This window comes from Anastrepha ludens, chromosome 6 (genome assembly GCF_028408465.1).
Source record: "Anastrepha ludens isolate Willacy chromosome 6, idAnaLude1.1, whole genome shotgun sequence".
In the NCBI taxonomy this organism is placed as follows: Eukaryota; Metazoa; Arthropoda; class Insecta; order Diptera; family Tephritidae; genus Anastrepha; species Anastrepha ludens.
This window is the reverse complement of record NC_071502.1, coordinates 54,368,032-54,388,335: the sequence shown is the minus strand read 5'-3', so window position 1 is coordinate 54,388,335 and position 20,304 is coordinate 54,368,032. Positions and strand designations below refer to the sequence as shown.

The window sequence follows — 20,304 nt, the reverse complement described above, 5'->3', positions numbered from 1 at the left end:
TTTTTGCTTACACACTTTTTCACACATCCGCGTTATCAGTTACAATTTTTCACTGTTTAATAAACCAAAGCAATGCAAATAGTTCATTTATCTATAATTAACATTATTCAACAGTGTTTTTAAGTTATTTTAATAAAAATTATAATTTTCTTAGTTTATTTTGTAAATGATTTCGAAATGTACAGCTTGGCAACACTGTGTGGGGAGAGAGCAATCAGCTGACAGGGTTCTACGGGAATTTTTAAAAATCCTGAGATAAAATCTACGATACTACGATACGGAAGGAAGGAATTTTTCATTTACATGGGGTTATCATTAGTTTGATCGTAACAGCTGACAGGGGACAACGTTTACGCCGTTCACTGTTTTCAGCATTAGTCCAAAATAGCACTTGTTGGCAAGAGAGCTTCTACGTTGGATTTCTAGGCTCACGTTGATACCTAAATTTTGGGTATGTATTATCCCCACCTGGTTTTGAGCCGATATAAATTTTAACTTTGTATATGGTAAGACTAACTTTCCGTCCGTCCATCTGATGTTTCAGCTTTAACTGTCGTTGTTTATGAGTTTGTTCGATTACAAAAATTAACAGCTAGCGCAAATAAAATTTTTCTAAAATGTGCGAGGGTAAATAAAATAAAATTCGGACCATAATAAGCACTTTCTTACTTGTTTAACAAAAGGAGTTTGTCTGTTTTATTTTTATATCTACATATGTAAATATGAAGCATTCTTTAATAAACCGATCCAGACATATTTTACTTTATTTCTTACCGACATTTTTCAATTTAACAGAAATTGATTTTACGGGCTTAATATTGACAAAAAAAAAGGTGTCAATTTTGTTTTTAAATAACTTTTTTACCACATAAAATTGTCATTTGGCAGACGATTATTACGGTTAATGAACAACTGATTTGCTTATTGAATAGTTTGGTCAGTAAAAAATGAACTGCAGGCAACAAATTCGACTATTAGCTGCCCTGATACTAAGAAATATTTATTTGTTTAAAAAAATCTTAAATTGTAATTTCTCAAACTGATCAATTAATGGAATTTCGAACGTGTTAGCGAAAACTATCATTGCAACCAGTCTTTTTTGCCCTTCTCATTAAAAGTTTCATTATTTTTCATTCACAATAAATATTAATTGTCATACTGTCATTTTACGACAATGTTGCCATCGAAAATTTCCCTAATTCGCTTAAATTAAAAGAATTAAGTCTAATTGTCTATCCGCATTAGTTGCACTGAATTTCTGAGATAATTCCGAATTACGTCGTTAATACCGATTAACGCCACTATCCGTCTACCCTATTAGCGACTTCATTGCTTGCCTGTTTGTGTGCTGCAGCTGTTTAGTTCACAATTGTCAAATATGATTAGGGTACGACACCAAAAATTTACAAAAATTATAAATTTCTCGATAGGATGATTAATTTTGCACCACCTCATATGTCTATTGAAAATTTCCTTTCTATTCTCTTTTTTCTCGTAGAAAATGTAACACGTGATTGCCTTGCAAACGGCGAATGGGCGAATAATTACACCGATTATTCGAAATGCGAAGCATCAACCAGTTTGCCACCACAACTGGCAGATATTTCAACCACAATTGAATTATCCTCCTACATATATTTCGTTGGATACTTCCTCAGTTTAACATCGCTCATTTTAGCGCTTATCGTTTTCTATTTTTTTAAGTGAGTAAGCAATTAATAATTTTCAAATACATATACATATATTTTTTTGTTCATTTGTTCATTTGAAATAAACAAAATGTGAAAGTGGAAACATTTTGTAATAAATTTTGTTTTATTGAAAAAATAAATGAATAATCAATCGCAATATGCCCAGTAATATATGTGCAGACGACACAAATGCAATATTTAACTTATGTATTCATGTATTTATTGAAAATGTTTTTGTTTTAAATAGAGACTTGAAATGCCTGCGCAACACCATACACGCGAATTTATTTCTTACATACATACTCGCAGCGCTGTTATGGATATTGACTATGTGCCTGCATGTGGTAAGTCAAAACCTTTGGAAAAACAAAACAAGTAATAACTTAGGTATATAATAATACACCTATGTATAAATACAAACAGTTTGCCTCATAAATCTTTTCATATGAAAATATTATTTCACATATTTATTTATTTTTATAGCAAAACAAACATATTCTACTTTTTCGCCATTAATGAAAAAGTTATTATATTAAAAAAAAACTAACGAAAAAAGATATTATATTCGACACTATCTCAAAAAACTGTTCACATATCAACAAAATAAAGGAGCAAAAAAATTTCACGACAATTTTTATGCGACCACCTGCAACATCTATGGTATTACCGATTTTAACCTCCTGAGCATTGATAAAATTATTTTTTAAGTCATATTCCTGTAAACTCTTTTCCCATTAATCTTTGATTGTTTTTGTAGGACACCTTTCTTTTTCAAAGTCGGCCATAAATTGGGTTGATATCTGGGCTTTGGGCAGGTGTATCTAGCATTTTTGAGTACGTATATAGCAACCAATACCTGCATATGTAAGACTTGGGCTTGGGATCATTATTTTGGTATATAACTTGAACAACACTTTTTTTGAATTTCCTGGTTCATTGGATCCAAATGCTTGCACCCAAATATATAAATAGATTTCTTTCTTTTCTTCAATAATTGAACACTTTTGCCACAAACACAACCTCAAATGATTGCATTTAGCTTCCCAAGTTTCACTGTGGGGATAGTGTTCCTGTTTTTTAAAGCTGTTAGGGGCTTTTTCTAAAATCACTCTCTTGCGTCCATCAAGGTTATATATAATTATTTTTGTCTTAATATATCATAAAAAACCCTGATCCTAAATTCCACTGGGATAATATTTGGTTTTTTTTTTTCATTATCATAATATTCCACTGCGCCAAGACGAAGGCTATGAGAACCAACTACAATAAACCAAGATATATAATGGTTGACGGGTGCCCGACGGAATTTGTCGAAAGTTTCTGCCCCCTCGGCTGCACTATCGCGACAGACGGCGGAGCAAATGAAGATGTCAACTGCAGGCTAAAAAAAGCAGGCGGTGTTCGGGCGAATGCAAACAGTATGGGCGAGTTCGCAAATCTCCAGGCGCTCTAAACTGCAAATATTCAGTTCATGTGTGAAGTCAGCATTGTTGTACGGACGTTAAACATGGCTAGTCTCTAATCAACTGGTAGGTCCATCACACAGAGACTACAATCTATCCTCAACAAGTGCCTACGCATCATCTGTAGAACATTCTGCCCGAACTCCATCAGCAACGACGGGCTGCGGAGATCAACGAATGAGGAGCCCCTTCTATGGCAAATCAAACGCATAAAGTGGCGACGGATAGGTCACAGACATAGAAAGCCGCCAGATAGAATCACAAGAATGGCACTGGGCTGGAACCCGCCAGGTAGCAGAGGTCGCCGCGATCGGCCAAAGATTACTTGAAAAGGATCGATGTTGCCCAGAACTGTGTACAATAGAAGAGTATTGCCGAGGAGCTATGCTCCTGAGCGGAGTGAATAAGGATACAAAAAAAATATTCCACTGAATGCGAAACGTGAGTTAAAGCAAAAGAAAGTAGTATGTCAACATTAGCTTGCGATAGTAAAGACTTTTTTCTTGTAATTTTTGACGAAAATTTGAGTTTTAAACGAACCTTTGGGACTGTTTCGTGGCCTATTTTCACACCCTGGCGGTCTTTCGAAGCTGCGGCTAACATTCTAAGGCCGCTCTGCGGGTTTTCGTCAATTTGTTCCACTATTTACCTTTCTACTCTGGGTGTGATCTTTTTCAACCTGCCTCTAGATTTGCGCAATTTATAATACTGAACACTGCCCGTGCATGAATAAAAAACATTTCAGCTATTTGTTTTGCTGATTTACTTTTGTGGTAATTATAATAAACCGAGTGTGTAATATTTTCACTCGTACGATAACCCGACATTTTTACAAGCATTATTTTATTGATGAAATGTAATGAAGAATATAAATCATTTAACCCATCAACTTTAAGTGTAGCAGCAGCCAAAAATATACAAAAAAAAAAAAACAAAGTATACCGTTAAAGTTCTGGTGTTTCTTTATGTTTCTTCGAGTTGTGAAAACAATTTTGAGACAACGCAAAATATGATGCATTTTGGTTTCGTCGTTGTTTTTTTTTTTTTTTTGTATTTTTGTTTACTTTTATTTTCACGATCAAACACAAGGCGTTAGCAAGAGTTCTGCTACCAAAAAATAGGAATTCAAACTAAAATGCCACTACCAAGAAAATAATGATACTATACAATATTATATTGTGAAAACAGTTATGAGACAAACTGTATGTTTATTCTTCATTTTTGCTTTTGTGCTGCCATTTTCACCGCAGGTGATATAACTAAATTGAATTATGACTTGATTTTACAGATGACCGAGCATCCTAGTGAGGCCGGCTGCATCACTTTGGTTATGATGTTCCACTATTTCAATCTAACAAACTTTTTCTGGATGTTTGTGGAAGGTATTTACACAGTATAAATTGTATTGTAATTGGCTTTTAAGGCCTGTTATACCCTGCAGGTCTCTACCTCTACACTCTGGTGGTGCAAACATTTTCTAGGGATAATATTCGATTTTGCATATATGCCTCAATTGGCTGGGGTAAGTATCATAATTTAGATCAAATGTACATATACATGCATATATATTTATTTTTTTGTATGGCAATCATTCACTCAATGGCCTACATTGTCTGCCGAAGTGCTTAGTGGTCATTAATATTACAGAAAAAACACAGCCAATGAGAAAACAATTGTAGCTCAACATTTTAACAGTTCTTGAAAATTTTATTCTCTATAAATATATAAATAAAGTTTATATTCTAACAATTAGATAAATTCAATTTTGAAATTGTATACAAAAATTAGAAAAATTCCACGAACTTTTCAAACTAATTTCACGGTTTCTAATTCAAAACTTTTGACAAAATTTTAGTATGCAGTTTTATAATTTACTAAATTTTATAAATAGTATAACAAAACGTGCAAGTTTTTATAAAATTTTTATATCAAATATCATTCTGCGGTTTCATGCCCCGAGATTCAAACCTGCGCACAGTGTCAAAAATCAAAAAAATATATAAAAAATTAATGCGAATTTCGAATCACTTAAAGCTGACCCAATGTTGAACTAAAATTGAATGGACTCCGAAACTGCACATCAAGAATTTTTACAAAAATTCTAATAAAAAGTTTGAAAATTTATAGCATTTTTTTTTTAATTTTGTGCAAAGTTTGAAATTTTGAGCCGTATTGTTTTTGTTGTAGTAAAACTGTAAAAACTATATTTTTATAAAAAAAGAGAAGTTTATTAAAATTAAATAATATGTTGCGCTGCTACTACTGTAAACGCAGGTGTATACCATAAATCAGATTATTAGATTTTAGCTTTAGCTTCTATTTATTTATTTATTTATTCACTTTTTCATTGTGTCGGGTGTTTTTTTAGCTGCATGAGAACTATCGATATCGATCACAATGGTTAGACACTTGAGAATGGCAAACTGTTTCGACATTTCTGCTCAGCAAGGTTTGGCAAGTCATCATGAATCGTTTGTCCAAGTAGTAGAAATTTGTTTGAAAAAAATAAATCCGTTCGCGAAATTTATAGAGCACTTCGTCCTTTTTACGTGCGGTTTACACTCTGGTCGGTTCATATTTCTTTCGAAATGAGAAAGAAGATGCGGTAGCAGTGTATGGCAAGCGCTATCAACCCATGCTGACTGAAAACGGCACAATTTGCCATACACGCTAGTTATGTCTTTGCCCCAAACTCCCTTTCCCGTAGACTTAAGTAGGTAAATAGGGAATGCAACTCTTCTTATGGCTTTCCTTGTTCTTGCTATTTCTCTGTTTTTCTTCCTTTAGGGAAAATAAGTACACTTAAATAATTTGGTATTTGAGTGGCTGAAATTAGAAATAATATGAAATTGGCGGCCGCCGTGGCCGAATGGGTTGGTGCGTGATTACCAATCGGAATTCACAGAGAGAACGTTGGTTCGAATCTCGGTGAAACACCAAAATTAAGAAAAACATTTTTCGCGGTCGCCCCTCGGCAACAATGGCAAACCTCCGAGTGTATTTCTGCCATGAAAAAGGTCCTCATAAAAAAACGAAAAAAATATCTGCCGTTCGGAATCGGCTTAAAACTGTAGGTCCCTCCATTTGTGAAACAACATCAAGACGCACACCACAAATAGGAGGAGGAGCTCGGCTAAACACTAAAAAAGGGTGTACGCGCCAATTATATATATATATATATATATATATACATGAAATTGCCTTTTGCCGTGAGACAAAAGATAATAGATAGATAGAACCTTATCTGGCTAAACGTGATTAAATTCGCGGAAATCGACCTATTATAAGCCACTATTGGTCGTGAGACAAATAGGGATATTGGGAGAGTCGGTAGTATTTGTCTTTTTATATTTAATCTTTCGAATAAAATTTAGAGATAAAAAGAATAGCGAATATCGAGCAGTTGTAAACTGGAAAACAATTTTTTAGTTATTTTAAGATACGCTTGGAATCAAACGGATGAAGTTAGGAAATTTACAAAAATAAAGTTTACAATAACCAAAGTAAAGTTTTTGATTATTTCAAGCAGACATAATTATTTGTGTCAATTAACAATTTATTGCAATAATCAAGCCACCCTTGACGCCATACGGCCAGATTTGCTGGAAAAAGTAGCCAAAAATTGGACTGATCGAATGGAGCATGTAACTCGTAGCCGCGGCGGCTCATATAAATAAAACAGTAAAAAACTAAATTCCAACAATATTTCTCTTTTGTATTACATTTTAAGTTCTCAAGCTTTTAAAAAACACCCGCCATTATTTATTCTTTGTTTAAGTGCCATTTTTGGCACACCTACTAGGCACTTCCTTATACTAGAAATTAAATATCATAATTTTATATGCAACTAACTTACTCACACATACAAACATGCATGCACTTAAATGTGTGCTTGTAATTTTTAATTTTATAGGTTGCCCCGCTGTCATTACATTTATTTGGTCTATTGCAAAAATCTTCGCCACTTCATTGGAAACTGAGCATTTTAATGGTGTAAGTATCGATGAATATTTATGTACTTGTAATTAGCAATGCTTTTATAAATAAACCGCAATAAGAGAATGCGCATTTTTATGTTCATAAATATTTGTACAATATTACGAGTAAAATTACACTCATTGGTACTTTTATCGCATTAGTGGTAATTATTGACTTACACGTAAACTAAATCACTCCAATTTACGTCATTGCCCAGCTTTGTCAATTGTTGTTGTATTTTTAGTAATTCGGGCATATGGTAATCATTTTCTGTGTGTTTATTTAACTGTACTCGGTGCAGTGCCTTTAATTGCTGTCAAAAAAGTTTTAGCAGATGTTCACTGTGTTTCACAATAATTAAGTTAGCCATTAGGAATGTTATAATACCTTTATATTTTTGTTTACATACCTAAGTATATGTATGGGTGTGTTCGATTGTGAAACATGTGTCCCGGAAATAACATTACATAAGTAGCAGTTATGTAAATTAGAGTTCAGAAACACATTTTGTTTTGTTTTTCATAAATACAGGAATGGCCTAATTATTTCCTTAATATTATATTTTTTCGAAATAAATACCAAGACCAAAAATCTCTAACCACATTAACCAAAGAAATTATTGAAAATTATTATTAGACCATTCACTTTACAAGGTGAAGTCCAAAATAAACAAGACTGGTGTCATAAAAATGCTTTTGATGGCGCCATCACTTTAATGAGTTAATGCGTTGGAAGTTACATGCCTAGCTGACTTCCAGTGAAAGCTTGGTGACATTTGGTTTAGTGGAAGCGAAGTTATTGCGTCTGAAGTGTCAGTATGTTTGTGTTATCGGTACAAAAATGAGTTTCGAACTAAGAGCTAATATCAAATTTTGTTTTAAAATCGGTGGAACGTTTATCGAAACATTTGAATTGATGCAAAAAGTTTATGGCGATGAATTTCTATCTCGTGGCAGAGTTCATGAGTGGTTTACACGTTTCAGAGATGGTTGTGAAGACATAAATGGCAATGAACACACCGGCCGCCCAAATTAAGAAATCACCGAAAACTCCATCGAAATTGTTTGTAAATGAACCGAAATCATAGTTGAAATTATCGCATTTTAACTGATAATTTGGGCTTACGAAAGGTCTGTGCTCGTTTCATTCCGCACAAGTTAACTGAGGACCAAAAATTGCTCAGAATTCAACTTTCGAAAGACCTCATTAAAGAGGCGAGAAAAGATAACATTTAGAAGCATTTGTTGCATCGCATTGGTCGAACTCGCCCTGAATACCGCGAAGGTGGAATTATTGCATGATAATTCACCATCTCATCGATCCACTCTTGTGACTGATTTTTTGACTAGAGATTGCATTTTCACCATCAATCACTCAACGTAGTCGCCTGACTTGACCCCCTGTGACTTCTACATATTCCGAAAATTGCATTTGGCCATGAAAGCAAAACGTTTTGCGTCCGTAGAGGCCATCCAAAAGGTTTGTACCGACATTCTGAAGGATATTCCGGTGAGTGATCTGAAAAACTCTTTCGAAAAGCGTTTAGATCGCGCAAAAGCAGTGTATCAAGGCCAGAGGGAACTATTTTGAATAAATAAACTCGAAGTTATCAGAACGAACTTCAGAACGAATAGTCCACCTAATTTTAGTATATAAAGTATGAATTATAAGTTTAAAATCGATTATTCCTATTCATTTGTGGCAATTTTTTTTTTGTTTGCATACGATATTGAAAATTATCTTGCAAGTGCATGTTCGCCAGTCTTTTTTCAAGTTAGCAAATGCTACTTCACGCACTTTCGTTCGTCGATCAGCGAGAAATATGTGGTGAGCTTTTTGAATGATTTCCTCGGTAACCACGAATCCTAGGCGTCCGGGTCACTCCTCATCAAAAACGGATGTTCGCCCACGTTTAAATTCGCTGAACCAATATCTAACTGTGGTCGTAGATGGCAAGTACTTATTGACCCACTCTCTTATGTCAGATATGTATATCCAGCCCATCTGTCGGGTTTTATTCAAATTATTAACGGCTCCAGTTGGTATTTTCGCTACAACAAAGGCTGTTATTAGCTATTGTTTTTTGCTCTCTTGAGTTGTTTATACAAGGTGGCTCAAAACTGATCACTCTATCGAAAAACTTATAATTTTTGCGTAGTAGATACATCAATCATATTGGACACTTGTGTACTGGACAGCAGCAGTATACAAACAGACAAGCAATGGAGCATGTAAAGGTCAAATAAAGATTTCCAGCACTCGAAAGTATTTCTATTATTCAGTAAAAAATGATTCAAAACCAAATGGGATGATTAATTTGAAGCCACCTTTTACAATATATGTTATATAGCTAGAGAAAATTTCGTGTAAAACAATGTACATATTAGTGAACCATGTTATTTAAAAATCGTGAAAAAACAGGCCGTGCCATAAGAGAGTTGGGTGTATACGAATTTAGGGGCACTGTAAAAAAAACAAAGAACGCCTGTAAAAGTAAATTTGAACCTTAAATGACTGTTCATCCTTAAATTGTCATTGTGGACAAATCTATATATATAAAAAGAAGTTACATTTCCTTGGTAATCTTATAACTCAAGAACGGGCTCACCTATCCAAACCAAATTTTTAGGCTTTGTTTGGACTATTCAGTAGATGGTTTGTGTTTTAAAATTTTAAGAATCGGATACCAGGGTCTCGAGAAATAGGCCAAAACGTGAACCCGGGTAACCCTAGGATGTGTTTGTACAATATGGGTAGCAAATGAAAGCTGTTGATGATTCTATAGTATAGAGTATTTTTGATGCCGCTCCGTGACTAGGGTCTCGAGATATAATCCAAAACGTGGACCCGGGTAACCCTAGGATGTGTTTGTACAATATGGGTAGCAAATGGAAGCTGCTGATGATTCTATAGTATAGAGTATTTTTGATGCCGCTCCGTGACTAGGGTCTCGAGATATCGCCCAAAATGTGGACCCCGATAACTTAAGGATGTGTTCGTACAATATGGGTAGCAAATGGAAGCTGTTGATGATTTCTATAGTATAGAGTATTTTTCATACCGTTCCGTGACTAGGGTCTCGAGATATAATCCAAAACGTGGACCCGGGTAACCCTAGGATGTGTTTGTACAATATGGGTAGCAAATGGAAGCTGCTGATGATTCTATAGTATAGAGTATTTTTAATGCCCCTCCGTAACTAGGGTCTCGAGATATAGACCAAAACGTGGACCTGGATAACCCTAGGATGTGTTTGAACCACATGAGTATCCATTTCGGCAAAAATGTAAAGCACTTATGGATTTATTTGTGAAATTATATGTATTTGGGGAGGTGCGTTGCCATATGTACTCCATCGAATGGCAGAAAAGGGGATTGCCGCACGCACATATACTAATTTGGCTGGTACATAAAATAACTCCGGATCAAATCGATAGCCTTATATCAGCTGAAATTCCTAACCACACTGCTGATCCTGAGTTATTTCAAGTTGTCGTTATATATTACATTTCCTTGGTAATCTTATAACTCAAGAACCGCCGAACCGATTGACACAAAAATTTTAGAGTTCTTTCTATCTTTGTGGAGGTGGTTTGTGTGAAGTTTGATTGAAATCGGTGCAGCCATTCCTGAGTTATGATATTTTATGTGAGTAATGGTTTCCTCTCATACGAAATGCCTGTATGGGAAAAACAATAACACATACACAGCCGCTTATTAGCGTTTCTGTTGTACTGTTGTGGTTGTAAGTGTATTATGTTAATATTAATTTTGGGCGAAAATATAATAAAAACTGGAGCATTCAAGGAACTGGAAAAACATTTTTAACTTTATTTATTTTAGCATAATTTATTTAGCGTAAAAAATTGAAATGGAAATTAAAGAATCAAAGTTTAATTACAAGTTTTTATCGGCTCTTTCACCTTACCTGTATATATGTAGGTGACCACCACAATCAAATTTTAAAAAAGTACAGAAAAGGCTATTGTGGCATCTTTAGAAAGTATGTTGAATGAAAAAAATCAACTAATTCAACTGTTTAAACATTTTACGAGTTCTATAAAGAAAACTTAATATGAAACATTTCTTGCGATATAAAAAAAACATTTTATGTATGGTGGTGCGAAGCCCACTGGGTGATGCTAGTTAATTTATATTTTTTGTTTAAAACGTCAAAGAATTTGTAATAAATATATTTCTCTTATAATACAGTTCTCCTCTCGTTGCTCTGCACTCAATTGAATTCTTATGCATCTCCTTTCAGTTATTTATCCAATGTTCTTGGTTAAGGGAATCTCACATTGATTGGATATTCCAAGGACCCACCTGCCTAGTATTAATACTCAATTTAATATTTCTCATACGCATTATGTGGGTAAGTAAATTTCCAGTCAATTAAGTTAATCGAACTGTTTTTGTTCTGTTGGTTTTTATGTTACGCATATGTACATGTGTATGTACAAATATATAAGTATAATATATTGGCATTTCTGTTACACTTAAACATCACTCATTCTCTCATCACTCCCAGGTGCTCATCACCAAATTGCGCTCAGCCAACACCCTGGAGACGCGTCAATATCGAAAGGCATCGAAAGCTTTGCTTGTGCTCATACCGTTATTCGGTGTCACGTATCTGATTGTTCTATTTTGTCCTGGAGGTGACGGCATTATGCAAAATGTGTTTGAAAATCTGCGCGTCTTTCTTATAAGTACACAGGTGGGTATGTATGTGTGGTAGCACACAATTGCATTGATGAATGAATTTTATTGCGCGACAAACTACAATTTCACACTTTATTATAGTTAGTTTTCAATGGGAGGAAGAATACATTAATTTACATTGAACTTATATGGTATATATATCTGCTAAACTTTTGGATAGAATGGATGAATTTTCATGCAAGGAAAAGGAAAGGCCACAAATATTTGAAAAGCCTGGCATAGGAGAGATTTTATTTATTTTTTTCTTAAAGAATTGAAAACATAACTCTTTATAGCTTGCCTGATTTCGATAGATCTTTTGAAATCCGTCCAAAAGTGTAATTGATTAGTAACTAAACAAAAGGCAAAGTCAAATTTATACACATTTAATAATACTTTAGCGCGGACGTCGTCGAAAAAAGCTGGATGCAAAAATACTTAACAAGTGAACAAAAGTACAATACATATTTTGTTCTTTTGATACAATATTAAAATGATTAACGTTCAAACATATCCATATTTACCAAAAAGTACAACTAAATTTTGCTTTTGCTTCTATAAAAGAAGATTTTTCAGTTTGCTTTTCGTTTAACTGGTAAGAAAGTGCAAATCCCAAAAATCTCGGGCTGGTTTAAAATCCCGGGATTGATATCCCTACTGTGGACATGTATATCGAAATGAGTGTATCTCAAGGAGTTATCGAAATCCCAAGAGCCTTTGCGCCCAGAAAAAGCTTCTCATAAAGCCAGCTGATATTCAGAGGTAGCATAAAGTTGGAGGACCGAAATATTAACATCTGATTGAAACATACGAGCGAGGTTTTGGTAGAGTTTCCGGAGAGCTTAAAATGAATTTCATTCTCAATAGAAATAATAAACAGGGTATTATATTGTACCTCCACTGCAGAATAGCCAAATTTGCTTATCCGGCATAGGTCCTAAACAAAATGTTCGACTTAGCCTCCAGGTGTAACGAATTATATTCACCACGTCACATGATTCTTTTATATGGAGATATAGGGACCAAAAAGGCTTCCACGGCTAGCTGGAAGTACAGACATTTTGCCATCAAAATAACCTCATCAGATATATAGTCAAAAAACTAATAAAAAAAATTTCTAAATTTAAGATGCATACAAGACATACTCATAGGTAAATAACTCATAATAAACGACCATTTCTTAATACCTGCCGCATTTCTTAATACCTGCCGCCACTTTTTTATTCCTTAAAAACATCCTTAAGAGAATTCGGATTATGAATCGAAATGAAAAACAAATTAAATAGTTTCATGCTATTAGTAGAGGAAAATCATTCGGATATATGGCGATCACGGAACCATCTGAGCTACGCCATTCTAGAAAGATAACTTTCGAATATTTATTGTAGCGGTTTTCCGTAAATTTTTTTTTATCAAAATATTGTTCCATGTATAAATCAAAACTGTATAAATCAAAGTTGCAAACTTTGCACAAAATTCACAAAAATTTTGCGAATTCAAAAAAATTAAATCAAAGTTTTAAAGTTTCAATCAGAATCTTTAGAAATCTTATTCATATGTTGTTTTATTGACTATTCGTTTTGAGTATTACAAAGTGAGCTTTAAAGTTTGAAGTTGGTCAAACTTTCGTTAATTAAAAAAAGAAAAAAATCACAAAATGTTGAGTATTTCCTCCCATATAAAATACTTCCATGCGCAAAACAAAAAAAAAACAAATGTCAGATTTCAATGCGATTTTTGATCGACTTCACACTTACACTTTATTGCACTCTAATTCAATTGGCTATAAAACTGAGTGAAAATTTGTTGATTTTTTTTTAATTTGCACAAGGTTTGAAACAAGCATTTTGAAGAAAAATGAACTATATTTTCACAAAAAAATTATTTACGTTAAATAGGAAATAAAAAATTGTCAAAACTTCTCGAAATTTCTGCGCTGTAGTTTTTTAACACAATATCTACTTGATATCCCGTAATTATCGCTCTTGTTAAGTTTCTTGACATTATTTTCTAATTTCTGTTTTTTCTCTTGCTTTTCTTCTCTTATTCTCTAATTTTTTCAATACTTTGCGAACACATGCAAGCACAGGGCTTTTTTGTGTCCTTACTATTTTGCTTCCTCAATTCAGAAGTGCGCCAAACCTTACGACATCGATTTTTGAGATGGCGGGAAAATCGGAACTTGGGAAGCGGCAATCGCATACGCAAGTAAGTATTTCATATTTGAAAAATCTCTGCATGTAGCTTAATACTAATATATTAACTAAACAAATAACTAGCAGATATCGACTGTCCAAAGATGACTCGCACCGCTCAAGAACTGAAAGCTTACGGTGAGTAACTTATAAAAACAATTGGTTAACGGAATTTGTAAAGTCGCCAAAATTTGTAAAGTCCTCTTAAAATGTTAAATGCAGTTTTATTTTAACAAAAAAAATCTAAAATTTCTCAAAAAACTTTTTAGCTACCCGGTAGTAATTTCACGTGATAATAGGTTTTTATATAAAGCTGATGACCTGCGCATATATATTCTATTAAGCTTTTAATTTATTATAGGGTTAATTAATAATAATATCAATAATAATATATATTATTATATTTTTTATGCGAGTCTGAAAGTTGCTAGTAATTCAGGATGGGGGCTGATCCTCAAGTCCGGCGTACGACAAGTAACAACAGTTCAGTTTTTCGACCTGTAAGGCATGTAAAGTTGTCATTACCAGTTAAATGCTCGAATTGCTTTCCGATCAGTAAGTAGTCTTGTTTGGATTTTATAGCCTACTAAATCATTCACCCCGACTGCGATAAAACGGAAAGAGTTGTTTAAAATACATTAATTTTTTAATGCATAGCATTTTAATATTAATGTAAAAAATGCATGTATTAATTATTGAAATTCAATAAAAAATTAAAATCTAATGCGTAATAAAATGTGAATGCATTAATTCTGAATGACATTTTTAAGCCGCATATTTGTGCTCAAGGTTATTATGATTTTCGGAAAAAATCGATTAAGCCACGTCCATTTGTCTGCCCGTGCGAACGATAACTTCGTTAAAAAACATAATTTATTGATAAGTTTTCACACTTTCTTTGATTCTCATTGAATTGCGATTATCTTTTTGTGAAAATATAGTTCATTCTCTTACAAAAAGCATATAAATTTAAGTTTCCAACTTTGCTCAAATTTAAAAAAAATGCATCAAATTTCACGCTACATATTTATTCAGAATCGGTATACAGCCTTTAAGCCTACTGAATTTTAATATAATAAAGTGCAAGTTTGCGAGTTCGGCAGCTTATAGAGAGTTTCAAGACTGAGCCATTTTTTTGTATGAACAATGTCTCCGATCTGGAGACTGACGTCCAAAGCATACTTAAGTTTATGTGAAGATCCCAATCGCCCAGTCAGTTGACGGCGAGACTATCGTTCTGCTACGCAATGAGGTGAGAATAGCGATAACGCGAGCAAAGAACAAAAAAGGGAAGAGAGCAGACGGACTACTAGCTGAGCTATTCAAACAAAGCGGCGCAGAGCTAGTAAGGTGCGTGCATCCTATGCAAAATATGGTCGGACGAAGGCATGTCTGCGGTTGGAAGTTAAGTGTGCTCTGTCCAATGCACAAGAAAGGTGATACTGACATCTGTGATGCGCAATTTTAAGCCGACTTAGTATTCCCTGTCCAAAAATTAGGAACCATTTGATAACAAACCAGGCTTTAGAGAGGTCTCGCTGCCATGTGACTTTTTGCAATCTGATGTTGAAAAGGATCATGCGAGCCGCAAAACTTAATCGCTCGGACACAATTTTTTATAAGAGCGTACTATTGTTGGCATATGCCGATGCTTGCGCTGTTAGTTCTGCCTTTTTTAAGCTGGATAAAGAAGCAAAGCGAATAGGTGTGGTGGCGTACGAGGGCAAGACAACAGTCAGTGTTGAGAGTTATGATTTTGAAGTTTTTGTCGTTAAATTAGGGGCAAGCATTAACACCGATAAGAATGACAGGCTTGAAACTCAACGGAGGAGAATCTCTCTTGCCAACTTGTGCTACTTTGGACTAACTGACTAGGTAAAGCCGTCCGAATGGAAGCAAACGCTCCGGTCATGAAGGTTTTCGATGTGGTACCAGCTGGTAGTAGCAGAGAAAGAGAAATACCTCCTTTGGCGTTGGAAAGATCAAGTGGTGAATGATTTGGCTTGATCTCAGACTAGCGCGCTTTGTTAAAAGCGGCGAATCGAAAAGAAGAAGAAAGTGAAAGTTTCATGCCGTTAAAAAATCAATAATTTTGATTAAAAATTTTATTTTTTCCTTAGCCTTCCTTAATTATTTTGTATAAACATTTCCCAATTAATCTTAATGCAGTAACCTATCCGATTAAGAAAAAACAATTAGCTAATTTTATTTTGATGTAAAAATTCTCTGTTCAGATTAAAAGTAAAACTTTGAGGTTAGAAATGGTATTGACGGAAGAAAAAATTGCATATGGAGGTGCGCACAGGTGCAGTTATTTTCAATACTCATTACATTTATCGAAGAAACTGCTTTGTATTTCAATGATATAATTTATTTTGTGGGTTCCTATCAATATAAACTACTTGTCTTATTAGCTTTCCTTAATACAAACGAGCAAAACGATTATGAAATATTAATGCATTCGAATTTTTCATTACCATTATAAGTATATTTTATTTTAATAAATCAGCATTTTTATTTGCATTAAATATGAAAAATTTATGATTACCTTCATGTAACATTATGCATTTTGCACAACTCTTGTTTGTTGTCAATACTTCTGGGCAAGTTAGGACGAGTTCGCTTGGGTTCGCTAGGTATTGCTGCGGTTGAGATACTCAAGAAAAGCAAGTCGACTACAGGTCGGTTTGGGGCATTATAGGAATGTATATTAACACGTAGGAGAATGGTTTCAAATTCATGAGGTACAAAATGGACATAAAATCTAAAATGGACATAAATACAAAATGAACATAAAAACAGACATAAAATCCAAAATAAACCACAACTTGTCCTCTGGTACTACATATATTGGGTAGTCGAAAAAGTCTTTTCGTATTTCTAATCAAACTTCAACTAATTATTTGTTATATTTATAATGAACTTTATTAAACCAATTATGTACCATTTTGGTCGATCACTTTTTGCCATTTTTCTTCTAGAGACATTATTCCATCAGTGTAAAACTTTTGTGGTTTCTCGGCGAAAAACTGCGACAAGTAATTTTCACAGTCTTCTCTTGAAGCCAACTTTACTCCATTAAGGGAGTTCTGCATTGACCGAAACAAATGGTAGTCCGATGGTGCATGGTCAGGGCTATATGGTGGATGCATCAAAACTTCCCAGCCAAGCTCTCCCAGTTGTTGCCGAGTCATCAAAGATGTGTGTGGCCTAGCGTTGTCCTGATGGAAGACGACGCCCTTTCTGCTGATCAGTTCTGGCCGTTTTTTTTCAATTGCTTGCTTCAATCTCATCAGTTGTTGACAGTAAAGTGTAGAATCAATCGTTCGAGCAGGCTGGAGCAGCTCATAGTGGATGATTCCTTTCCAATCTCACCAAACACACAGCATAACCTTTCGAGGCGTCAATCCTGGCTTTGCGACCATTTGTTGAGCTTCACCACCCTTGCACCATGATCTTTTTCGCACATTATTGTCGTATTTGATCCACTTTTCGTCTCCTGTTACCATTCGCTTCAGAAATGGTTCGATTTTATTTCGTTTCAGCAAAGAATCGCAGATGTTAATTCGGTCCATTAAATTTTTCACAGACAATTCATGTGGTACCCAAACATCGAGCTTCTTTTTGTAACCATCCTTTTTTAAATGGTTCAAAACCGTTTGATGATGAATGTTTAGTGCCTTGGCGATGTCATGGCAGCTTATGTGACGGTCCTAGTCAATATTTTCCATAATTTCATCGACTTTTTCAACGATAGGTCGACCGGAGCGAGGTGCATCTTTCACATCGAAATTTCCAGAACGGAAGCGAGCGAACCATTGTTGTGCTACACGAACTAATACAGCATCGTCTCCGTAAACTTCACAAATTTCATTGGTGGCTTGCCTGGCACTTTTCCCTTTTTTATAAAAAAATTTCAAAATATAGCGAATTTCTTCATTATTTTCATAGACTCAGAGGCGTACGCCGAACATTTTTTATTGCAAGGTGGATGGTCTAAAGTAAAGTGAGACGTTTTATATTCATTGAAGAAGATAGTGTGTACGATAAATAATGCAGAATTTTTGTCCGTTATCGTACACTGTACTCGTCTAAGAAGACCGCCACTGAAATTTCCCGAGCAATATTTTTGTGAAATATTTTAACCCTCTAACGCCCACATAAACTTAATATGTTTCATATTTAAAAAAATAAGAGTCAAAATAACTCATACGGGTAGAAATTAGTGGGTTAAAATGTTCGACAAAAATATGTGCGAATAAATTTTGTTAAAAAGTTTTGAAGAAAATATTAGTTTAAAGAAAAAGAGATCCATTATTTTTGCGTAAATTTTTTGCGCAAATGGCTTAAACTATTTTATGGTCAATCTTAAGGTCCTGGGCGATGCTGCGACTACTAACACGCTGGCCAACTTCGACTATTTCTGTGATTTTATCGACATTTTCGACATTATTGACTTTTTCTTTAACATTAAAAATGCCCTGAATGGGATCGACGAAACCCAAATTGTACGTAATTAGCTGTTACAGTATCGGCACCATAAACACCATTCACAATTTCAGCGGACTGGCGTGCATTTTCGCCTTTATTAAAGAAAAACTGTAATATGTACCGAATTTTCTATTTCTTGTCTTCCATTATTAACACCCTGTAACTCACAACTGAATGAAATAAACAAAAAAACAGCAAACTAATTTTTTTAGTGTGAAATGTCACCTTGACAACGAGCATAAACTTTAAATTGTTTAATCAATAAGTAACGAGATGTCAATCACTACAGCCATCTACCGAGAAAATCGTAGATTCCTCCCCTCTACCAATATTAAAACCGAACTATTTCTTATTTTTTTCAATTATTTTAGATCAACCTAAAATGAAATTAAGAAAACTTCAATACACAGTAAAAAAAATTGTGACGTTTAGTGACAAAACAGCAGGTGGCCCAGTTTCTAAGTCTCTTCTTCTTCATAATTACTACACCGCTTTCTTATCTTTTTTTGGCTGTTGTACAGTTTGAGTTATGCAGCCACATAAAGACAAAGTTTCCATTATTCTACTCCAATGATTTAGCAAAAAAACAAAGTTCACAGTTCAGAAAAAAGATTGAACTCTTGTTTTTGTCTTAGGTTATACGGGAAATTTAAGTTTGACAAACAATTTGTTAACTAAATTTGTATTAAGCAAAATGAAAATATCTCACTTTATAGAAATTAATAGAGCGCAATAAATGCTGACTAGGTTAAGTTTCGAACCCACTTTAATTTTTAACCCATCCCATATTGCTATAAAGTGATTATTTCCCCACTAATTGCCGTTGACATTTATTATATTTGCATTTATTTTTTTTTTTTTAATTTTTAATTTATACCTATTGTATTATTTATTCATTTTTTAATTACTTGTTTATCTAGACTGACGTCAACTAGTCCCGTACCAAATGGAAGTAATCATGCATAGTCGCCATGAAGCAAGAAATAAACAGTCAGACTATTCCTGCTCTAGAGATGATCAGTTTTGAAAAGTCAAGAAGTTCAATAAAGGTGTTGGAAAGCTTGATATTCGAAACTATCACCCTCAATGTGATTACAGTTAATTGTTATTGTTTTAATAAGTTCATGTATGTACTATATGTAACATTCGATACTGAGATTTTCTTTTTTAATTCCTAGCTTTATTTATTGTTAAGTGTATTTTGTTAATAACTCTGTATTTGTTAATATGTTTGTGCATATATGAATAAGTTGTTGATGTAAATACGTCTCGTATCTCATAATAAGTTTATATTAAATTTTCTTCATTACGCCAACGGCACCAATATCAAGCAGTGGAGCAAAAGCAACAATGTATTTCTTTTTTATTTTTGGTCTTTAAAATTCCAAAATCTATAAGAAACTACACAATTTAGAGACCAGCTAAATAGAAAACAATCAAATCAGCTACTTTACTGTTACTACCCCTTGAATGTGCCTTGATCGAAAGTAATTGTTATTTTCGAATTTGCAATTTAAAAAGTTAGTCAAAAATAATTTGTCTATTTTACACTTTTTATATAGCAATGTGCTGCTAGTTAGCAAAGGAATATTAATCTTGTATTGAAAAAAGTTGACAAGTAATCGCTATTTTTTACCGACATTTTTTTAACCAGAAAATATCAGTTCAATTTCAACTCAAATTTTTAAGGTCATATATAAAAGTCAAGGTTGTAGTTTTTTTCAGTAACTTAAAGATAAAATTGTATCTTCATTTTTTCGACCGAATATTGCAATTTATATT

General features: G+C 34.0%; 1 protein-coding gene across 3 annotated transcripts in view; it reads left to right on the top strand.

Moving 5' to 3' along the window:
• Positions 1–19,848, top strand: part of LOC128866861 (diuretic hormone receptor) — a 132,973-nt gene extending 113,125 nt beyond the window's left edge. For 2 of the 3 annotated variants that reach the window (XM_054107878.1, XM_054107877.1), the window contains 10 exons: positions 1,499–1,703; positions 1,939–2,035; positions 4,443–4,536; positions 4,596–4,676; positions 7,068–7,147; positions 11,397–11,507; positions 11,664–11,852; positions 13,926–14,044; positions 14,116–14,169; positions 19,443–19,848. In XM_054107878.1, coding sequence (XP_053963853.1) covers positions 1,499–1,703; positions 1,939–2,035; positions 4,443–4,536; positions 4,596–4,676; positions 7,068–7,147; positions 11,397–11,507; positions 11,664–11,852; positions 13,926–14,044; positions 14,116–14,169; positions 19,443–19,488 — 1,076 coding nt within the window. In that variant the 3' untranslated portion in view covers positions 19,489–19,848. The remainder of the gene's footprint in view (positions 1–1,498; positions 1,704–1,938; positions 2,036–4,442; positions 4,537–4,595; positions 4,677–7,067; positions 7,148–11,396; positions 11,508–11,663; positions 11,853–13,925; positions 14,045–14,115; positions 14,170–19,442) is intronic. The other variant, XM_054107879.1, reaches the window with a different exon arrangement.
• Positions 19,849–20,304: the final 456 nt, after the last annotated feature.